Raw genomic sequence first — 24,011 nt, 5'->3', positions numbered from 1 at the left:
AGAGTTTTCCTTCTCTTAGATGGCCTACCTTCCCAGGTTCATGAGCCCAGCCTGCCACTCATTTCCTTCTACAGCACACACAGAAACCTCCTTCTTGACCGTTGGACCCACTATTGGTCTCGTTCACTCACTCCAACAGAGCCTGTTTTCACCAGAGCCTGTCTCTAACTCACTCAGTCCCTAACCCACTGGCTACCCTCAGACAACTAACCTCAGATTGTGACATCACTGCATCCTGCCTTTATGTCACTATCACTGGTTGCTGCCTGGCAGTGCAAAGGGTTTATCACAGTGGTCTGTCATGACAAGTTAAGCTGAAACTTTTGGAGGAGACAGTGCAGTCAGTTTTGGGAGCAACCACTGGATTTGTATAACATATTGGTTACCTCTTAACTTTCCTGTACTCCACAAGATTATGTTTCCTAGAATCATGTCTCAAGTTAAGGGTATTTTGTGCTTTAAAAATACTTTTACACTTCATTTAATAAAAATCTGAAGCCTCAATCTGGAATTTGCATGCAAATTAAATCATTAGCCACACTACAGAGAACAGAGTGGGCCTGCCTTTGATGCTGGTGTAAGAAAGTATCAGCTAAAACAGCTTCTCTGCCATACTTCCCAAGATTGAGGATGTGAATTTTCACTTGCTTAAAATGGAAGATATTTTGTAATAAGTTGTTAAAATCCATGCCCTTCTCAAGACAAGGTTTATCCCAATCTCTTTATACAAATGAATTACAACTTACTAGCTCACTAGCCAGCAGTATGATGTTAAAAATGTGTCCACTTGCATCGTGATACTATTTCTAAGGTACTGGGGTGGTGCAAAATCCCAATTTAGTTGAATGCAGAAAGAGGGAAGTTTTTTTAAAAGATAAAATAATGACCTTAAAGGATTGTATTTAATGAGTCAAGAAGAAACACAGGGCCTTTTTAAAAATAAAATAAAATAATGCATATAGTATAGGAGGCTCCAGAAGAAACTTAGTTGTTTCCCAACCCAGCTTTCTGGATATTTATGCTAAAGGATTAGTTCCACTAGCTCAAGGCCAAAGGGCCTGTTTTCATCTAATGTAGACTTCATTACAACTCATATTCTTTATCCAGCAGCTAATGTTGTCAGTACTTATAGATTCATTGTAATGATAATTATGTTCCTTTGATAGCAAGTCAGGAAGCATCAGAGTGACCGTGATTCCATGTGACTGCAGTATGTCCGTAATGCCACAATGCATTTGTGTTTGCTATTTAGCTGAAGACACACATATAGGTAGAGAGCAGAAGAGCAAAACTATTAGAAGAGCAAAACTTAGAGTTCAGAACAATATGCTATGTTGAATTCTAATATTGCTGTGTGTTTGGTAACTCTGTGTGATGCAAAATATCTATTTCCATAATCTATGTCCATACTAAAACTGAATATATATTCACAAAGAAGTTTCACTAAGAAATAGTAACACTAACTAAGACATATGTAGAAAGCTGCTTTTTACTACTGTATGTCCTATGTCATGTCTGAACAAAAACTACTGAGCATGTAGTTCCAAATAGCTAAGTTCAGAGTTGGAATACTTAATTAAACTGTTGATGAATTGCACACAAATATTTGCAAGGGGCTACACATCAGAATTTGTTGATCATTCCCACTGCTTCCATTATATTATGGTAATCATTATATTACTAGTACTGCAGAAAGCTAAGTCTCATGATACCTTCACTGGGGAATGGAGTGAGGAAGTCAGAAGTTGGTCGCAGAGAAAGTGGGTCCTCCAAAGTTAATCCCTTCCCCCACCCATGGTCCTTTAAGCTGTGGAGGGGTAGCTCCCCCTCAGACAGCTTAAAGGAGCCTGCCATTTCATTTTGTTTCGTTCTCTTGGTTCAATTGCATATGTTAGGGGATGTGTAAATTGAGCGGCTAATGTGCATAACAACTGGCTATTGTGCATATCTGTCACACCTCATGGAGAACATACAGCATCTGGAGGTCACATGACATGAGACAGCAGACCACTTGCTCAATAGCACCTATCAGAACTCACCACATATCCTGACATCCTTATGTGTTTTCCCAGTTTGTAGTCAGCAACAGCTAACATGCAGAATGGACACATGGTGCAATGATACCAGGTTGCAAACTAAGTTCTGATAGATGTTATAATGGGAAAAGGGAGCTCTGCACATTGCAGCTGATGTTCTTTTAAAACATATTGTTCTTTCCTGAGCAGTGTCTTGTCCCCATGCCCACAGCAGAGTATTAGTATTAGTATTGTCCTATCTGACAGCACTAAGGATGTGATCAATGGGAGCAGATCCTTGTGCTCAGCAGTCTGTATACAGACTACTGCTGCACACAAGGTTTCTGGGAAAGGCATAATAGTCTAATATCATAAGTGGCCAATAAGATATGACAGAATAAAATGCCTTTGGATTTCTTAATTTGGGGGGCAGCTAAGGTATTCCTATTGCATCAAATCTCACATTTCCTAGGAAATCCATTGTCATTTTTGGACACAGTTCTATGAAGTACTGCACTGAGGTCAATAAAATATTGATTATTGAAGCAGAAGATCTAGGATCAAAATAATATCGAGGCCATATCAAGACCACTTCAGCTGCTATAGAGCAAGTCAGCATTTGCACTACAGTGGATATAGAGTTTCATAAATAAAATATAATGAACTCTTTAGAGGATTAGGCTTGTACTTTTATTTACTTTGTTAATAAATGTATTATTGAAACAACATATCTGCCTGTACAAAAATAATAATTAGATGACTACCAGCAATTTCTAAATGTTTGTGCTAAATATTACCAAGGATATTTGGGTTACGTTGAATACAGTTAAATAGCATGACTTCGTTTAAAAACAATTTATCTAAATTTATTGCAAGTGAAACATGAACAGGACATTACAGGTTCCATTTTTATAATATTTTTTTCTGGATTGGAAAAGTTTGTTAACAACTAATTTTTATGGTTAAAAGTATAGATTTTGGTTTTATCATTCTTGAACATAACATATACAGCAGGACACAGTGAAGAACTCGGAATTATCAAGGGTTACATTTTCCCCTCAAGTCTATTAAACAAAACTTGACAGGACCATCAACTTTTATCTCTACAGGTTTCACTGTCAACATGGCTCCTTCTGATTCAGGAAAGTTGATTATACATAGTAAAACTGAAATGTAAACTTTGCTGACCAATGTCAATTTGGCCCCCATTAACAATTTAATTAACTGTTAACAGATTCTCCCAGATATGACGCTATACAGATATTTTATCTCCCTGTTAATTAGTAATTATGCACTGGCAGGAAAAACAGGATTTCTTTCCAATTATTCCAGAACTCAGTGATTATTTAAACTTGGCTAATTAGCAGTGGAGGGCTGGTACATCTTCTGGGCAAATTGTGCTTGATAATCCCTATTAAAATATACATTGCGGTTGTTGACTTGTAACAAAAAAGTGGCAGTTCAAAGGGTATTAGATACAGCACAAGGCAAATGGGGGCCTATTAAAATTTTCCCAACTGTTCTAATGAGAATGCTGAGGGTAATTTTTCCTAGCTTACCATCTGTTTGGTTTCTGGCATGTGTCTCTGGTGTGAGGGTCCTGAAGCCCATTTGATTTGTCACAAAGTAAGCCGGGGGGCATGAAGCAATTTCAGTAGTTTACAGAGGAACATTTCAAGAATGTTATGCTATGCAGGCTAATGCTTCCTGGATATGCAGTAATCAGTCATGATAGTTTCTGCTTTTTTAAATCGTAGATCCCAAGAACAAAATGTTTCAGTGCCAACACAAACGCAGCTACAAAAGTCTATTTCCTTTCCCTCCACTTCTGTTGACAGTGCAGCGCCAGCGGGAGGTATGTTCCTTTCTTTTATCTACAATTGATTTCCCATTCAAATGAGCTTGTAGGGAAGATCATTTTGTGTTCCACATGGTGCCCTAAAATACCTGACCCTTCCCAAATGGTAGCTGTGCGGACGCAAGTCAGCAGAACAGGTTTTGTTGTGAGATGTCTTTGAAGCAACAGCTCAAGTGCACACAGACCTCCCCTTCACTTTTAAACCCCTCCTCTGACTTTTGCACTGACAAGATGTCTAAAGGGTCTCCTGGAGTTTGCCTGCTGTTTTTGTTTTGTTTTCTCTATGTTTCTTTGCTTTTAAACACTTCTTGTGCAAATACCCTGTAGTGCTTTTAAAATGCAAGACTTTTTAAGAGCAGTTTGGAAGCCTGGGGAAACATGGTGCAGGGATAAGATTCCAGCATTAGGGGGAAATGTTTATGAAGCTCAAGACAGGAGCTGGAATGGGAACAACTATTGAACTACGGTGGGTAGAAAGCTATTTTTTCCTCTCCTGAAAGCAACATGAAAATCTAGTAGACAATTTAACCAAAATCCTTATTTTTCTACACACTCCAGTCCTTGAAAGAGATTGAGAACTCCCTTCTTTCCAAACAGTGCACAGGACTCTAGAATATAACACTGTAATTTGATGTAATTGTAATTTGTTCCTCGAATGATCACTCATAGCAGCTCCACTTTATTTATTACCAGAATAAAAAGAAAGATTAATAATAAAATCCAAGTGGTTTTTCTTAAGTATCTGTTTAAGGTTAAGAACAATTGCATAACATCAAAAACAGTAAAAGGGAATAGCTTTACTCCCAGCTAAACAAGGCAAGATACAATTCATGCCATTAACTATTTAAGTAACAACTGCATGGGTGGCTTTTAAAAGAGATATCAGAAGTAGGGATCACAATCCAGATCAAGACCCTGGCATGGGGGTAGAAATGTTAACTCTTTGCCTGCTGATGTGGTCCCAATCTGAATCAGGGACCCACAACTCTGTTATTTTCTCTTGAATAAAACTTCCCATTCATGCTAAAGGAAGCATTTTCCCCCAGTGCAAATAGCTGGTGCAGACACCCCAAAGTGAACTGGGATTGCATTGAGGTGAGCAGAGGATTAAAGTCGTGTCCCCCCAAAAATACCTTCACATCAGGTTCCCAGTCTAGATTGGACTTCTCCGTGCTTTGTATTTACTTTTTAAAAACCATTCATGCAGTTGCTAATTGCATGAATGATGTCTTGTCTAGTTTGGCTCTCAGTTCTTCAGAATGTGCGGTAAAGCTGCTGTTCATAAGACAAGCCATAGAAGGAAACTTTTTCTCCTGCAGTGCATAAATGGATATTCATAATTAAACATTAGACTTCCCTGGGGCATCATGCTTTAAGATTCATATCAACAAGCAAAACGAGGTATCGCTTAGTATGCATCAGTGACTTACAACTCTCTCTTTAGACATTTCCTGCCTTTAAGGACCTCATTTGCTTCTGTCCAGCATTTTTTGTCTTGCCCTATGGAGCAACTTCATTAACAATTCACAGGAAGCACTACACTTAAAGGAGTGATTCCATGGAAAAATTGTGCCCAAATTTAAATGTAATTTACTGGGCTAATTGGAAATGCAAAAGACCACCCAGATTCTCTTCGAAAGCACTTTACTGATTACAATATTTGTTACTAGTTTTTTTCATCCATATATCCAAGCAAGCATTTATAGAAGTAGTGTAACTTTATTGACACGTTGTTTATGAATTTTGTATTCATTATTGTGGGGTTATCTTAAATCATAGAATTGGAAGGGACCACAGGGGTCATCTAGTCCGACCCCCTGATATGCAGGAATCATTTTGCCCTATGTGAGGCTCGAACCCACAACCCTGAGATTAAGAGTCCAGTTTAAAATTTTGGCATCATAATTATAGGTCATCCTTGGTAATATGTGACAATGGAAATGTTTCTATGTTGAATACTGCACAATGGCATTTAAAGCAATAAAATATAAATCGAATATAAATACTGCAACCAAACAAGAAAATATACTAGCCTTGAGGCACATCAGGTACCATGCTTAATCTTGGATCTAGCAGCCAAAATCCAATCCAAGCAAATTATGACCATGAGATGCTGGGAAACAGTCCATTTACTTCAAATGAAGCCCAAGCAAATAGTCCACTTCTGAGAGATTGGGACCTTGCATCATAGAGTCATAGAATCATAGAGCTGGAAGGGATCCCAAGGGCCATCTAGTCCAGCCCCCTGCAAGGCAGGGATCTCAGCTAAAGCATCCATGGCTGATGGCCATCCAACCTCTGCTTGAAAATCTCCAAGGAAGGAGAGTCCACCACCTCTTGTGGGAGTCTATTCCACTGCCAAACAGCTCTTACTGTCATAATTATTTTCCGAATGTTTACTCAGAATCTCCTTTCTTGTAACTTGAAGCCATTGGTTTGAGTCTTTCCCTCCAGAGCAGGAGAAAACAAGCACGCTCCCTTTTCCATGTGACAGCCCTTAAGATATTTGAAGATGGCTACCATATCTCCTTTCAGTCTCCTCTTTTCCAGGCTAAACATACCCAGCTCCTCCAACCATTGCTCATAAGGCTTGGTTTTCTTTAACATGGTCAAATGTCAGTTGGGTGGTTATCAAAGCTTGGTACTCTCTTAGGATATTGGGTGGGATATGGAGAGGCAGTATTCAACTCATCTACTGATTTATGTTGCATTTGGCATTTGTCTGATTAATGTAATTCTGTTGTTCTTTTTTGCTGTTCACCAGTATGATAATTATTTCTTAATGCTGATGCAAAAATGAAAAATAAGTAAGTTTGTGGTATCTTTGAGAACTACTGCAATTTGCCTCACTCCACATTCTTTGTATTGTATGTTACTAAGCACAAGCAGTAGATTACTGTACACTCCCAATTTACATCTTGGCTTTCATTCCATCAAAGTTGAAATAGGAGCACTGCAAAGCTCATGTTGCCCCCATGGCGATTTCTGGGATGTTCCCAGATCTGTTTGTGTACCAGTGCTCACAGGCACATGAACCCATATCTTTCATCTGCATTAACATGAAAGCTAATTTGGGGAAAATAACAATACTACTCTTGAGATCTCCAGTAAAGGAGGCAATTGTGTGCTAGAAAAGGACTGCCCTGGCTGTGATGCCATTGCTTACATGTGGGGATTTAGTAATGATCAATAGAAACCAATATCCATGTGCCTGTTCCAAAGAGCCAGCAACAATCACATCAGGGTTGCAACTGCAATATTTATTTGCAAAATAATAACATGGTTTAAGAGTAAAATCATGGCATTTGAGGTTTGATGTGCTGTTATCAAAATATGCAGAGTTAAAAGGATCAGTAATACATTACAAAGGCAACCCACACCAATGTCGCCTGGCTTAGCTGTTACTATTATAGAGACCAGGAAGAAGGTTGAAGGTAGAGAACCACCTTGTAATAAAAGGCAAGGTGGAGTCTTAAGGATCCAGCTGAGGTCCAAGGAAAGAGGAATAACCTGTGAGGTTCTCTGGCCATAATCCTTCATCCAGTTAGGAGACTTGGAGGGAAAGGCATCAGTTAGGAAGCCACTGTCCCTCATATCTGGGCGGCCCAGGCCAGAGTATGTGGCCTTACTGGACTCCTCCAACTCCAAGACTATCCTTGTGATTCATCTCTCCTTGCTTGGCCACCATAGGATCAAACCGTAACAGAATTGGACAGTGACCCTTTTAATGAACAGGTAGCACCTCAGAGAGAATAGAGCTAGTAAGAGGCACACGTTGGCCAATCCTCAGAAGGCTTCAACATGCTGCTGACGCACGAACTCTCCCCAAGTCTTGGCACTGACTGCTGTGAGCTCTCCAGGGTACTAAACAAGCTGTTCCTTTGCCCTGCTGCCCTGGTTGGCAATATGGAAGGGTGGATTGGATTTGACTGGACTTGCAATAAATAAAAGATACAGCTGAGTCCTATTGTCGAAGTTTCCTGCCAGTGTCATAAGGATATCCCCACCTGTCAAATTTTATGTTAGTAAGGTGATTTTTCTCTTAAAGAAAGGGAGAAAGCTTGAATTTAAGTGCTCATTTTAAATTTTATGAAAATCAATGTGAAAGCTGCTTAGTACAAAAACCACTGCACCTGTTTAGGCAGACTTCATCCTGTCAGAAATAGTGGTGCAACAAGATAATTTTAGACCCTGAACTAAATGGTCTTACAGGCCTTCCCTTAGCTGGCCTTATGCATAACTTAAGTTGCAAAGGAAACATTTAGCATTTCTCTTATCTCTCCCCTCTACCTCAGTCACCACAATTCCATGCATTACAGCTGCTTCTACATTCATTATATGTTACAGAAGCAGAAATACTCCAAGCATGTGCTCATTACGTACAGGAATAAAACTGAGATTGTTTCTGCTCCCTTGATGCTAAACACCTTTTATTGAGAATAAGCACCATTTTGTTGTGGAAAAACACAACACATAATAGATAGATGATTAATAGATATATAGATGATAGATAGAGGATAGATAGATAGATAGATAGATAGATAGATAGATAACAAAAAGGGCATCAGTAACCATGATATGGCTGGCCAGCCACCCCATTTTTAAAATAAGAAGAAAGGTTGTTGCAGTGACTTGCAGAAGCCTTAATTTGCCCTGACATGCCCATGATGGCCTGGGTTCTGATGGGGGACATATTTGCTGCTGCCCCCATAATCTGCTACTCTTTTGAGGGTGCCCCATGATGTGAGGCCCTGGACTTTTGCCCCAAGGTCAAGGCCATGTTGCGCCAGTGCTCAGTATGAACCTTGCATAATCTCAGTGATGTGCAGCTTCATATAGCCCTCAAATGTGAACAGCATATAGCAATACTACTTAGTCTTTGTGACTCAGTAAGTGGCAATTCTCAATCTCATCATGCCTAGACCTTCAGTTGCAGTACCAGGATTCTCTGTAATAACAATGAATTACTAAGTAATGGAACTTTTAAATATCCATCCATCTTTCCTGACTGGGGGAGGAAGGAACCTTCCCCCAACCTGCTCGTATAGCTTCCCTGTTCTTGGCCATTAAAAGCACAGTGTTTTTTTCCTTTTGTCTTCTTTTTTATCTTTATTGTTTTCTCTCTCTCTCCTCAATACCAAACATTAGCAAACAGTTTGGAATAAAAATTATATTACAACCATTAATCATCTGCAAATACACTCAATTTCCAAATGGTGCTAGGAAGTCATCTACTTTGTATGTTTGATAATAAGTGAAGCTTTTTCCTTTCTTAGAGGTAATATCAAGAAAATGCAGTTCATTTTTCCAACTCCATAACATTTCTGACATACAACTGGGATTGTGCAGACTATCAATATGTAGGGGAGTGGAATAGATCGTGTCTGGTCAGCTGTGCAGGTGTACAGCTAAAAGTGTACTCTCATCCTCCTCTCTATGTTCATTCAGAGTACACAATTATAATATGTGCACAGTCCTAATGTTCTCCAACAAGTTTTTAATGCAAATTTTGGACAGTGGCCTGGTGGGATACAGTGACATGGAGAACCTCTAGCCCCTGAGATGTTGCTACACTATAGCTCCCGCTGTCCCTGACTATAGCCCTTGCTGGCTGGAGCTGATGGAAGTTGGAGTCCAGCAACTTCTGGAAGGCCACAGGGTCTGCACCATGGTCACAGTGTTTTCCTGCCAAGCCATTTCCATCAAAGTGCTTATTGGTTCTGGTCTCTTTTGAATCCATAAAATTAGGGAGCGTCTGTTATAGCTGCTTCCCCTTTATACTCCTCTTCTTATCCACCTGCTCCATGGTCTGCCTTTAAGCATTTGTTTGCTATGAAACACTTCTTGTATACAGCGATCCAGGTGGTTGCTATGAAGCAGCCCAGATCCATGTTGTTGCACTGGTGCAATGTCCTGGGTGAGTTCAAAACACCACTGCAGGCACAACTTCTGCCTCAGCAATTGCCTTGCTATAAGACTACCCAATTGCTTTTTTCTGCTGGAGTGGCGCAGAGAATCAGATGTCTAAGCTTCAGCATGAACTACACTTACATGCAAGTTCAATTAAAATCAAGTGAACCTGCTTTCAGGTGAATTGTAAAAAGACAGAGTTGTTGTGAACCTCACTGTCTTCCTTAATAGTGGTAGATCTTTTAAAGTGAATGAGAAAGCAACAGGCACAAAACAGGAAGCAAGAATTTGTTAACTTTATTTACTATATGCATATTTATTTATGCTTTTGATGTTTGCTAAACTGAAAAGCCTTGGGGAGCAAGAGGCATTGATTTAATCACAATGAACATTACTGGTAGTACTTGAAAATCTAAATCTTTAGGGGCAGCTTCATCCTGAGGGGAATTGCAGCTTTGGGGAGGGGGATATTGGGGCCACAACACAGGGAAAGTGTTAAGTCCCCTCCCTGCACAACTAATGTGTTCCTGTGAATATTGTAACAATATTACATGCATATATGTACTTAGGAATGTGTGGCACCAGTTCCAATGGTAATTACTCCAAAGAATTACTCCAAAGAAAGTGTACATAGGAATGCCTCACTTAGCACAATCCTATCATCCGGCAAGGCTGGTTAAAGCATTTTAAGAGATGTGTTGTCACCCCTGTCCTAGGGCTACAGTAGCAGAATTGCCACAACTCTGCTAATGGAGGGACTGAGCATGGGAGGCACCAGAGCTGTGTCAAATGAGGGATGAGGTTGTGCTGGAATCCTTCTGGCAAAAGCTGAAGTACAAGCTGCAATACTCCCACTGAAATAATTGAAGAGCCCAAATGCATGCTTCTTCCATCTCTTCCTGCTCTGCCCGTGCAGCCGCAATGGAAAACAAGGGTTCTGATCAACTCTGCTGCCAGCCACATCTCTCTTGCAGCAGTATATGATAAACCTTACACAAGGAGCCCATACTTTAGATGGAAGGGCACATGGATGGCTAGTCATATTGCGCATACTTATACCACACAAGGAGGAACTTTGGGGATGTCAGAGATTGTCTGGACACTGAGGAGTGGTGGCTAGATACTGATGAGTGGACACCAGAAGAAGTGGAGGTTGGAGACTGATTTGGAATAAGAGATCAGTGATCTGGGAGAGTCTGTAACAGCCAGGAGATAGAAGTCAGAGGCAGGAGAAGCTGAAGGTCAGATAATAAAGAACAGGGGCAGGAGGAGGGAGAAAGTGCCTGCTTGTGCGCAGCTCAAGTAGGGGTCTCTCTGTTGCTGCAACTGCTTCATCAGGTGCACGTCTATGAGAGGGTAAAAGACATAGGACTGATAGACATGCCTTTTTCTAACATAAGTGTACTTTTGACAATAAAGAGTTAATTCCTCACTCTGGGCATTCCTTGCCTGACAAGGCTATGACAGGGGATGGGAAGCCTTGTGAAAAGGACTTCAGCACAAAAGACAAGTATGATTCCAGCCACTTTCTTGTTACAGCAGACCTTGAGGCCATTGGTTTCTGTTAACTTTAGTGGAATTTAGTTCAAATTTCAGTTATTTAATAGAAAAGGAAGCACTATTTAGCATACTGCATAGAAAGAGTCCATATTTCATACTTATTCACTCTGCTTCTTGATAAACAAAAAAGCCCCAAATGTTGTGACCTTTCCTCAGAGGGAAGTAGCTCCAGCACCTTTTGTTATGGTTGCCCTTTTCTGAACATTTCCAGCTCTACAATGCCTTTTTTGAAGTGACCAGAACTGAGCACAGTATTCTGTCCTGATTCATGCGGTTACCCAGCACCACAGATTCATGATGACCAAGTGGAGTGGTAGTCCCAGAGAGACAAGGCAAAGCAAGGCAGGATCAGCACCATGGAGAGGGACCTATTTGGGTTTCAGGACCACAGCTAGCCATCCTACTAGTCACTAATAGTTGTCTCAGCAGTGCCCTGAAACAGCTGTCAAAGCTTTATAGTATGGATTAGGTATTGATTGATGTGAGGCCCCGCCCCCTGAATGTTGCATCTGGCCAGTCAAAGAGCTGGCATATTCCTCTGCTGCCCTAGGGTTTCAAGTTTTGGGGAAATCCCTCTTGATCCACTGAGGAGTCTGTGGATCAATCCTTGAAGTCTGATAGCAGAGGTCTTTGCACAGAGGTGCAGGCTCTGTTGATCATGGCTCCACATGGAATGGACCAGGAAGTAGATCCAAAATAGAACATATTGATCTTTGCAGCTGAACAGCTCTCTCTCTCTCTCTCTCTCTCTCTCTCTCTCTCTCTCTCTCTCACACACACACACACACACACTTCATGAAATCATTTTGGACTTACCAAAGCCAAAAGCACTGGACCCGCCAATACTCTGTGAAGCCTGAACACTGGTTGATGTGTAGAGTCCCGTGACCAATAAGCCATCAAAAAAGGTACTCGTTGAAATAGTCACTGAAATGAAAGAAAATTTAAAAATATGTAAGAGATTCTCAATTTTAAGGGAAAGATTTCACCACCCTTCTATGCTCAAGCCAGTTATCTAGGACCAGGGTTGTTGCTAAAAGGCCTTTCACTATGTGGGCAATCCATGTTGCAGGGAGGAATCTCTTCTGTGTGACCAAATCTAAATACATGGGGTACTGAATAGCCCTGGAGATAGTGGACACTGAAGTGAGAATTCTCCATGTGTTTAGAGTGTCATTTGCAATGCTACTTCCCACCACATAGGATTACCAGCAGAGGGAAGGCAAACATGGACAGTAAATGACCTTTTAACTGGTCCTTAGATATCTTCATAGCCAACCTTCTTCCACGCCTTTTAATGAATGGTGATCAAGAATAACCAGCTTTTTATTTGGCAGCAACAACTCATTTCCCAAACTATGAAGCCATTCAGTTTCAAATGTAGGGTTTGACATAAACTGTAAGCAAATACTTAAAAGTCAGTTTGTATTCCTCACAAATTCATAGGCACAACTGGAATAACAGCCCAAAATTTATTCATAGTAGGTTAATATTATAAGTATAATAGTTCCAAGAAGAAGCTCTAGTAACAGGATTCACGAATTGTGCTGTGCAATGGACAGCTCCACGTTATGTGACAAAGATGGCTGATGCACATACACAGGTATGTTCTATAACAGTGTGGACCATATACACATGTTTTTAAACTGAAAATACATCTGATCAGGCCAAAGTCCCTGGATATGTGTTCACAGGTGTCAACACTGCCACAAACAACACTGGTGGACATATGGCAATTATGTGTGCCAAATAACATGAAAAGCTGCACCGAGTGACTCTAAATCAAGTGGAAATGATTTGAGCAGGGTTGCTTCCCACATTAACCTAAATAGGAGTGTCAATAATGGAGAGAGAGAAATCCATTGAAGGGTCCACACAATTCTGCCTACCATGAATGCACGACTGCTAGCATACATATGTTCATACATGCATAGAATCCTTCACATGTTACAAAGAAATGCATGCCAGTCAGAGCTTTCCTCCTCACAACCCTACTTGCAGCTTTGTCAGAAATTTTCCAAATATTTATGTTAAATAAAAAACTATTTTCAGCTGAGCACTCCTAATTTATTTATATCTCTTTCTCTGTGTCTCCTCACCCCCTCAAATTGTACAATCTTGAGAAAGACAACCATGCTTAAATTATTTGTCATCTTTAATGAATCAGAAATAATTTTTATACTTAATGAGCTTTCTATCATGAAGTGCTGCACACAAAGCATTACAGCAGCAAGATTTTAAAGTAGTAATGAAAGGTCACTCAGCTCACTGTTTCTGAAAGGCGCTGCTTGCCAAGAAAGGCTAAAACTTTGTTATGGTGTAAAAAAACCCGAACCCTTCAGTTCGGAAATGCAAATGTTATATCTTTAGTAAAACAAAGGACATGCTTGCAGCATATTGCCATGGCATATTACACAGTACTATATCTGCATGGTTAATAATACGATAATACTGTGTCTTTTTGATGTATTTTACACAACAATCTGAATGCGAAGTAGAGTATTAAGCTGTTAAGTCTTAAATATTTGTAAGTGAGATAAAATGAAAAAGACCAACATAACCCACTGGGCAGATTATAAGCATTCTTTGGCATTTAGGCACCTGTTACTATTTTTCTGACATAATTTAGAGCTAAGAAATGGAACTCTAAATTACTTGAGCCAGATGGCACTCAGAATTTTTGAAGTACTTCTTTCTGAACATTCATCTTAAACATGTCTGCTTGACATTTTTATCATCAGATATTACTAGTTCAAATATACTAATATGCTTAAATGGCCTCGGCTGAGAAAGGCCAAAATTATTCCCTGCTTCTCTTCTCCATTATGTAAAAGCATGGCAGATTAGCAGCATGTCTCGCTAATGTCTCTATGTCTCGCTGTCTGCAGCAATGGCCTTGAACTGTTAAAACCATTTTTACAGCACCACCCTATGCATGTCTACTCAGAAGTAAGTCCTGCTGAGTTCTGTGAGATTTATCCCATGGGATGTCTGTATAGAATTGCAGTCTCTGCTGATATTCTCCAGAACCAACATGCTTCCAGCATTCCTAATCACAGCATTTGTGCCTCAAAGCTTGCCTGGGACGATATACCATGTTTTCAATGCACCTTGTCCTAAGAATTTATGAACGGATACAGCAAGCCTTAGAGACAAATTCAGAACTGGCATGCAATATGATAATTTGCTCACAGCATTTTAAGTCATAGGTAGCTTGGGTGATACAACTGATCAAAGAGCCCTTTTCAAACTCAATATCCTCCTTTATTCCATGGAAGAGAATGTGAAAACACCACTAATTTGTTGCTTCTAGAGAATTCTAGAGAAATACTAGTTTAAACTCCCATGTGAGCACCAATGTAAGCCATGCAGAACTTATGAATCTAATACTATACTGCTTGAAATTCTATGTGAAGTAACATCCTGGGTTGCAAATTGAAGCTTTATTGTATACAAGACAATTGTCTCTTAGGAAGTTGGTATTATTTTGAGGTCAACTGTCCATTTTGTCTAAGCTGTTATTGAAAATGTGCATACATTTTATAGGTACATCAGACTTAGAAGAGGAAATTTATTGTGCTAATATCAACATTTTCCCTGGTCTCCACCCTCCTTGTGGTATTAATTACTGTATGTCCCAACGTCATGGAGGGAGGAGGAAGCATCATTGTCATGCTGTAAACAAAATGAAAATATAAGAATTGTAATGAGACCGAAATGGAAAAAATAGGGGTAAATTGATATAAACACCTGCATAACAAAAAGAAGGTAGAGCCGATCCTAGTCTGAGTTGTGATGTTAACGGGATAAGAACATGATGAAGAGCCTTATTGAATCAAGCCAAAGGCTCACCTGGTCAAGAATCACAGTGGCCAACTAAAAGTCTGTGAGAAGCCCCCAAGCAGGACTTGAGTACAACTGTGTCCTCTCAGTTCTGATTCCCAGCAACTGGTATGCAGAGGCACACTGTCTCCAATAGTAGAGGCTGAACATAGTCTTTATGGCTAGTGCCCATTGATAACCCTATTTTTTTTAAAGTCATCCAGGGTATTGTCCATTATTACATCTTGTGAAGGTGCATTCCATAGAAACAGCACTTCCCTTTGCCTGTCCTGAATCTTGCAACATGTAACTTCTTCATTGGACAACCTCGGGCTTTCGTATTATGAGGGAGGGAGAAGAATGTGTCTCTGTCCATTTTCTCCACACCATATCACTCTCTTATGTGCCCTTTTTCTTTCCCATAGGGAAGTTGTCCCAACCCCTTGACAATTTTGGTTGCCCTTTTCTGAACCTTTCCAAGCTTGCGATATTCCTTTTCAAGTGTGGTGACCAGAACCTCATGCGGTACTCTATACAGTGTGGTCCCACCATAGATTTCTGTAACAGGATTATGGTTTGGTAGTTTTATTATCAATCCCTTTCCTAATGATCGCTAACATTCAAGTCACAATTTTTCACAGTTGCCACACACTGGGTCAACATCTTAATCAAGCTGCCCACTAACTGAAGCACATTTGCCGTTTTGCTGCCCATTCACCCAGTTTGGAGTGATCTTGTGTCTTAACTTTAAGAAACAGCTAAACAGACAGAACCTATTACAGTCTCATCTGGGCTGTAACATTTAGGACTACAGCTATGGGACTGCATATTGGGATGCTTCCCTGATATTTTGTGGTTTTTTTTTAATTTCACACAGTTGAATCTAGTATGCCAGGAAGAAAGGCTCTATCTTAGCTTCAAATTCAATGGTCTCTACCATGGGAGCATATTCACCTAGTGCTTTTCCAGCTGCATTGGCTCCCGGTGGAGTACAGGGTCAGATTTAAGGTGCTGGTTTTGACCTTTAAAGCCCTTCACGGCCTAGGACCCTCGTACCTACGGGACCGCCTCTCCTGGTATGCCCCACGGAGGACCTTAAGGTCCATATATAGCAATACCCTAGAGGTCCCGGGCCCTAATGAAGTTAGATTAGCCTCAACCAGAGCCAGGGCCTTCTCGGCACTGGCTCCAGCCTGGTGGAAAGCTCTGCCTCATGAGACCAGGGCCCTGTGGGATCTGATTTCTTTCCGCAGGGCCTGTAAGACAGAGTTGTTCCACCTGGCCTTTGGCTTGGAATCAGTTTGATTCCCTCCCCCTCTTTCTTATTTCTTTTTCTTCCTATGAAGAAATTGCACCCTAATGTTTTAATGTTGTATCTTAATCTTTTAAATTGTATTTTAATCAACTTGTTTTTATTATTGGTTGTTACCTGCCCTGAGCCCGGTCTTGGCTGGGGAGAGCAGGGTATAAATGAATTATTATTATTATTATTATTATTATTATTATTATTAATCTTTGTTGAGCAGGAACTGCAGAAAAGGCAATTGCCTCATTGACAGATGGAACCTGGAGAAGACTTGCCACAGAACACAGGCATATATTTCTGCCTATACAAGAGTGATGAGCCATGAAGTTGCCTTTGGTCAAGGTGTAAAAAGGAGGAAATAACATGCAATTCATTGGATTGGTGCGGACCACGGTGCAGGCAGATGCACAGCATAACCTCTGGATGCTTACCGCACGCTGCCGCTCAGCTGGCAGGCTGCCCAGAAGGGAAGCAGCAGGAGTAGCAGCAGGGGTTCCTGATCCGATTTCGTCTCCTAAAACCCAGGGAGACTAATGTGACGAAGTCACTGGACCAGCGATTTCACGGGGAAAAGGCTACAGCCTCTCATAGCAAACCTTTTGCATAGTTGGGAAGACTACATTAATGGTTACCATCTTTCCCCTTTGTTTTCTTACCCCAGGTGGGCAGACACAGCATTTTTACTAGCAAAAATTTGTTTCTTCTACTGTATTGATTTCTTTATATATGTAAATAAGACATGTCATTAGGATTGCAGCACCTTATTTATTAATGGGTCCCCTTTCTAAAAGGATATTCAAGGTGTAAAAACCAATAAAAATTACAAGAGATAAAGTGAACAAACAATTAAAAATAGAATACCTAATAAAAATACAGATATAACAGTAGCAGCAGAAACTTAAAACAGGAGGAAATGACAGCCTAGAACAGGCAAACTCCATCCCTCCAGATGTTTGGGACTACAATTCCCATCATCCCTGATCACTGGTCCTGTTAGCTAGGGATGATGGGAATTGTAGTCCCAAACATCTGGAGGGATGGAGTTTGCCTATGCCTGGCCTGGAACAACCAGATCACTGTTGTTTTCAAAAGTTAGAAACAAGTCAAGAATTAAGTAACTGAAGGGACCTTCTGAATAAAAATGCCTGAACATGCCAGTAGAAATAAATTAGATTGGGGCCCAATGCACATCTCTATAGAGGGCATTTCGTAACATGGGTGCCACTGATTTAGTAATAACCACTAAATGGGAGAGAGTTCTTGGTAACCACAATCAATACACCTAATCTGATCACTTCCTAACGAAAAGGCATTTGTATCTCAGAGTCTTGTTCTCTTTACTTTCCCATCTGTAGTATTACTAGAACTTAGGAATGATACAAAATGTTCCTTAAGGAAATATAGAGACCGAATCTCCCTGCCAGACCGCACTGGCCTACAATTAACAGGGAGGCCTTGTTGCTGGCATCACCTCAGGCTGTTGTTTGGTTGGCATTTACCCATCTCTCTCTCACACACACCCAATGGCACCATTGAAAAAAAAATATTGTGAGCTACTGACAAATATAAAAGAAAACCCAGCTAACCGAAAGGACCTTGTCTGAGCAAGGCAAGACTTGCCAGATTCATTTATAACTGAAGTCTTCAAGATGCACGTAAGGCCCAGTCTTGGCTTGAAGTATGTCCCACAATTTCCATGAGGATTATTTCCTAATAGTACTAAGTACAAAGCCTATTTTTTCCAGAAGCAAATATATATGTGGTCTAAGTGGAATTATATGGTCTGTTTTAGTGTTGAAAGGAGGCAAGCGGTTATTGTGTGGTAGACCACACAAGCTATGTTTAAGTGAGAAAAAGTGTGGTCACTGGCAGTCCACGACAAATTTAGAGCCTTGTTGCCTTTTTCTGAACTTGCACCAAGTCATGTAAACAAAGAAAGTCTTCATAAAACAGAAGCCTACTATGATAAACTCTCTCTTGTCCTGTGTCTGTCATTTTTGTTTTCACTGGACGGGACAGAAGACTGTTCTTAGACATGCAACTAGAATTCATATTTGAAATTGTTGCATAATGACTGGCTCCTACACTTAGTTTCTTCTTCTTCTTTCACAAAGCACAATATTTCCACATACCATAAGGAACTCTGCCCATGTCAATGAAATGGCTGAATAAGCTATCTGCTATCTTTTCATCAGTAACTCAGAATACACAAACTATTAGTAATTTTAAAATATCTAGTTTTGTTAGCACCATTCAAGACGCATTTTAAAGAAAAACAATATCACGATTGTAAATAATTATGAATCCTGGAGTTATTCTACTAAATATGCTGAGGTTTTAAAATAAAAATCATTAACTTCAAATTGTTACAATTAACTTTTCATCAATGTAATCCAGGAACAGCATCACAAATTTAGTGACCTCTGTTTTAAATCTAATCTCATTGCTCATGCCTTTCAGATTTATGTGTGGCTGGCTGCTTGATACCCATACATGAAATTTTCATACTGTTGGCACCGCTCTAAATAAATTATTAAAAGGATATGAATATGAGTGTTGTGTTTAGATTTTCAGCATTGTTTTGTAAATCCCTTTTATTCGCTTGCCCTCATAAAAAGAAACCGCTGTAAACATAAACAGCAATGGCATTTTAAGCCCACAACCGTCCCACCTACTAAGGATACAATCATCTTTGTCTTCTGAAAATTATAAATGCTTGCAAGAATTGTGTCTTATTTTTAGATTAGGAAAGTGTGCTAGCTAAACATAGGCTTCTGAGCATATTGACCTCAGTTTAGAAATATATAAATCCTCTTACCAAACGAATTATGATTATATTAAGCAAATGGAGTTGAAAACTGTTATAGCGACATTAGAAATTAAAGAAACATTTACATATTAAAAAAATGATGTGCAGAATCCTTTTGCAAACATTCACGTTAAATGAAGAGAGAGACAGCTGCAAATCAACAAAGAAGACTGCCAGTAAGAATATATACTTTTTCTTACATTATATTTAAAAATATAATAAAATAATATTTTCATTTCTATACAAACCTGTTATATCACAGAAGAACAGCATGTTGGCCACTGAGGGATCTAAAAAGAATATTCCAGAAAAATCTTTCCTAATTCGTATGTTTTAAGAACATGTGATGGCCAGTGATGATACCAGGGGCTAACATGGAAGATGATATAATCACAGGCCAATTGCTTTCAGATAAAATAGGCCACAACTTTATTGATTACAGATGTGAGTAGGTCTTGGCATAAGCATTGGGTGTGTACCATGAATTACCCAACCTGACTGCTGGTTGATTATTGAGTAGGGTTAATCCCGGGTTAAGGATCAGCCCATGGCACACGTCAAATTGGGCAATCCCTCTAAGATCAAAGCTTGGGGCGTGTGTGTCATGGCCCATCAGCCCCCATCTGGGCTTCAGGATGGAAGCACACACTCACGAACCTCTTTATGGGGAGTAAGGGTCCCAATCCCCCTGTCTGTCTTGACTAAGGAAACAACCCAATGCCTTATCCACCATCCATGCAAGTCCCAGAAGCCAAGTGAACTGGACTCTGGGCAGGAGGCACAGCTTGGCTTTACAGTATAACCAAAGAGCAGACCCAAGAGAAATAGTTTCCCCCCAGGTCCACTCTGAAGTCCCACCCTCCTGGCTCACCAGTGATTGGACAGAATCACGGAAGAACCATTGGAAGCCTGTGCAACCATTGGGGAAGGAAGTGCTGTTCTCCCTGGCCACCTGGGAAACCAGCGCCTGCCGCTGTCCCATCCTGCGCTGGGCTGCAACCGCCACTCACTGGGGGTGAAAAGGCAATATTCCCATAATTCAAAGAGATGTTGATTCCAAGTTAATTTGCAATTTGTGTGCATCCATGTTCAGCATGACTGAACATAACTTCCCTTCTTTATTTCACAGTATAATATACTCAGACATAAGTCACAATTAATTCAGTGGAACTTACTTTTAATTCACTGTATACAGGAAGGATTGGTCTACCACAACACTTGCTGCACAGTTACTGCCTCTTCCTGCACTGGCCTTCAATGCCACCAGCAGCTGTAGCCACTCACTTTGGCTTTATCCCATGGTAAAGAGGATAAAAGGTGCAGCAAACACAGGTAGGGTTAAATCCCATGAAATCAGCCAATCAAAGAAAGGCGTGTAGTGATGCACAATTTTGCAACACACACTGTGGCAGCAAAATACACATAAAACATTCTGAATACATGTTTTTTAATGTGCATGCACAAAAATCAAAGTCTCGGGATCTCAGAAAAATTGTAAATGTTTGAGATAAATGATGAGATAATTATGTTTTTTAACAAAGCCAGTTTGTTCATGAATCTGGTGTATGTCAAATTGCAGTTTGAGCCACTTCAGAAATTACACAAATATACTTCTTGTGCTAAGGGACGCGGGTGGCACTGTGATCTAAACCACAGAGCCTAGGGCTTGCCAGTCAGAAGGTCGGCAGTTTGAATCCCCGCGATGGGGTGAGCTCCCATTGCTTGGTCCCAGCTCCTGCCCACCTAGCAGTTCAAAAGCACGTCCAAGTGCAAGTAGATAAATAGGTACCATTCCAGCGTGAAGGTAAATGGCATTTCTGTGCGCTGCTCTGGTTTGCCATAAGCAGCTTAGTCATGATGGCCACATGACTTGGAAGCTGTATGTGGACAAACACTGGCTCCCTTGGCTTATAGAGCGAGATGAGCGCTGCAACCCCAGAGTCGTTCGCGACTGGACCTAACGGTCGGGGTACCTTTATCTTTTACTTCTTGTGCAATGTGCAAAGCAGGAACTGGCAATGAAGTCTGTGATACTTCTACCACCTAGAATTAGCACACCTTTCTCATGATTTCCTGGGGAGTGCAAAAGGAGAAAATATGAATAAATCATGCCATTCTGTCGGCAGAAGTCTGTAATATCTGAATCCTTGACTGATGTGGCAATGTTATATTTTATTTTAGAAAGGTGTATGTTTTAAGTCATGTTGTTTGTATGTTTCGATGGATGAAATCAGTTAGGGGTAAGGTCTTGCTGGAAAGTTGTAGTTCAGCAACATCTGGAAGACAAAGTCCCCCCAACCTGCCCTAGACTTTTTCTAGAGTCTTCTGACCCTCAGAGGAGCTTTTTCATGGGACATAGGGGGTTGCAGTGGGGAAGGATTCCTTATCAATGAACATACTCCCAAAGGCTCACACAGCATCACACACTGAACTGCCCAAAGTTGGGTTCTCCATCACATTGTTGCTGCAGCTCCTTGTTCTCCTGGTTTAATAGGCAAGGCCACAGCAGAAGGTACATCCTAAATACAGAGAGAGGTACATGTGGCCCTATCTGTACTGATCTGCGAATGGACCCTGAATACTTTTTTGTTTGTTTCAGATTGCTTTTGTTGAAGTATGAGTGCTGGGATTTTAAAATGCTGCTTTTTTAAAGATATGGAATGCTGCTTTTATGTGTTGTAACGGCTTTTTTATTTTTATTTTGTGAGCTTTCTTGGGTGGGCTGTGCCCTGAAAAAATAAACCGTCTCTCTCTCCCCCCCTCAGGTTGAAAGGAGGAGACAGAACAGAGGAAATACATTTTATTCTTGCTCTAATTTATATTACTTTACCTTGTACCCTGATTTATAGAACTGTCTGGGTGTGTGAGCTACAATAAGTATGCAAAGAGCTCCTGGTTGTTATGGCTTTTGCACTGATCTATCTAGCTAGAAGAAGCTGATCTGAATGTAAGTTCCTTTTACACGTGGTCCACTCGCTGCATCATAAATGAAAAGGACATCTTGGCCACACAGAGGTACCATGAGTGCACTGAAGTGCATATGAGACACTGTACCAAGGCAACATTTCTGTGGCATGGAAGTTGATAAGAACCCTGAACAGGTGGCTCACTGCTAGCATGATGTGGGAGACAATAAGCTCTGTCAAAGGGCATGAGACTTATTCCACTTCCACAAGGCAAATTGTGCACACCAGTGATACACAACAATCGTTTTACAAAAGGGACACCACGCCAGCTGTTTGGTCTGGTCACAAAGCAATTTGTAGCAAAATAATACAGGGACCACCCGTGGTTTCTAATTTAGTTAAATGATAATCATCGCTGCATTCTGTGTAACACTGCAGTGTTCTAGAAACTTGTAGTGGACTCATTTAAAAGCAAGTTGGAGCAAACAGGCATTTCAGGGGGCGGGGAAAACAGTCTTGCGGAAATGTACTGCTCTTAACATAAATGCTTAGTACAAGTGCTGCCAACTGTATCTTGAGAAATAAGCATGCAAACTCCCCCCCCCCCAATAAGTTTTGTTCCTGCTGATAACTTTAAAAATACAGGCTTCCAGAGCTTCTGAATAACTTGATTACATAAAGGGCCAACACAGTATTAGGTTCTCTGTGTTGGAAATGTCTATTACTGAATTAGCTCAGTGCTGTCAGCCCTGACAGGTGGCAAAGCTTGAACTCAACTTTCTTAGGCAAGATGTTTGACAGCCCTATTACATTAAGTCCCCTCACTGAAGATGCCAGGGGCTAAACCTGTGACTTTGTACATGCAGAACATGAGCTAGCAGACCTAAGCCACATAATTTGCAATTATTTTTTTTTAAATTAAAACATAAATTCCTAAAAAAAGAAAAATGCCTCTTAAACAATGGGCTCTATCTTTATTGAGAAATTTCTGGCTATAACATTCTGATGGAAAGGCTGTCATGGCAAATAACAAAATAAATCCACAGAAGGCTAAAACAGTGGTTGGCAGGCTCAGTGACCTGAAAGGACTGGGTTCACCAGTCACTGACAGGTTCAACCTCCCCTAGTTACACAGCCTGTAGCACTAGAGTGAGTCTGGATTTGATATAAGCCATGGAACCTTCAGGTAGGAGCAGCAGCAGCAGCAGCCAGTATAAAAGGCTGCAAGCTATTCTTCCATCTAGCACAATTATGCATTCTTAACTATGAGGCTGAATGATTGTTGTGAGCTTTATGTGGGCTTATTCCAAGTCTTGGGTAGCTTCAGATGGTGCAGAATGTGTGCTCCATCTCCCAACACAAGAAGCCATCATGTTCCACATACAAATGAAGGTGCCGGTTAAGTTTGTAGCCTCTAAATATGGGGTAAACCAGCTGGTCCAGGCCCAGTTGTTGGTGCTGTCACAGGATGCTGCTGAATCCTTAAAGGTTCAGTGGTACTTCCCCATTTGTGGAATGAGGTGAGTCTGTCTCCTCTACAACTGACCTTCCAGAGGAATTAAAAACATTTTCATTAGCAGCAGCATGCCTGCTATCGGCACAGAACCGAAAAGCATCAGCACATCAGTGTATTTCTCACTGGGGACAGAATGTATGTTCAACTTCTGTATCAGAAAAATTAACAAAGCGATAACATTCATCAAATAATACAAATGATGCACGTGGTTTTTTTTGAAATATGACATCCTTTTATATAACTCTGAGGAATGGCAACCACCCAAAAGCACAGATTGGACTTCGGTCCCTCCCGGAGGGGTGGGGGGTA

The 24,011-nt window shown here is 40.6% G+C and overlaps 1 protein-coding gene across 3 annotated transcripts in view; it reads right to left on the bottom strand.

Annotated features, from left to right (window-relative positions):
* RELN (reelin) overlaps positions 1-24,011 on the bottom strand; it is a 296,593-nt gene that overhangs the window by 247,186 nt on the left and 25,396 nt on the right. For 2 of the 3 annotated variants that reach the window (XM_081211340.1, XM_081211341.1), the window contains exon 2: positions 12,160-12,270. In XM_081211340.1, the coding sequence (XP_081067466.1) occupies positions 12,160-12,270 (111 nt within the window). Of the gene's footprint in view, positions 1-28; positions 174-12,159; positions 12,271-24,011 lie in introns of those variants that run through there. The other variant, XM_081211342.1, reaches the window with a different exon arrangement.

The sequence above is a fragment of the Podarcis bocagei genome, assembly GCF_964188305.1.
Source record: "Podarcis bocagei genome assembly, chromosome: 10".
In the NCBI taxonomy this organism is placed as follows: domain Eukaryota; kingdom Metazoa; phylum Chordata; class Lepidosauria; order Squamata; family Lacertidae; genus Podarcis; species Podarcis bocagei.
This window is presented reverse-complemented; position numbering and strand designations above follow the sequence as displayed.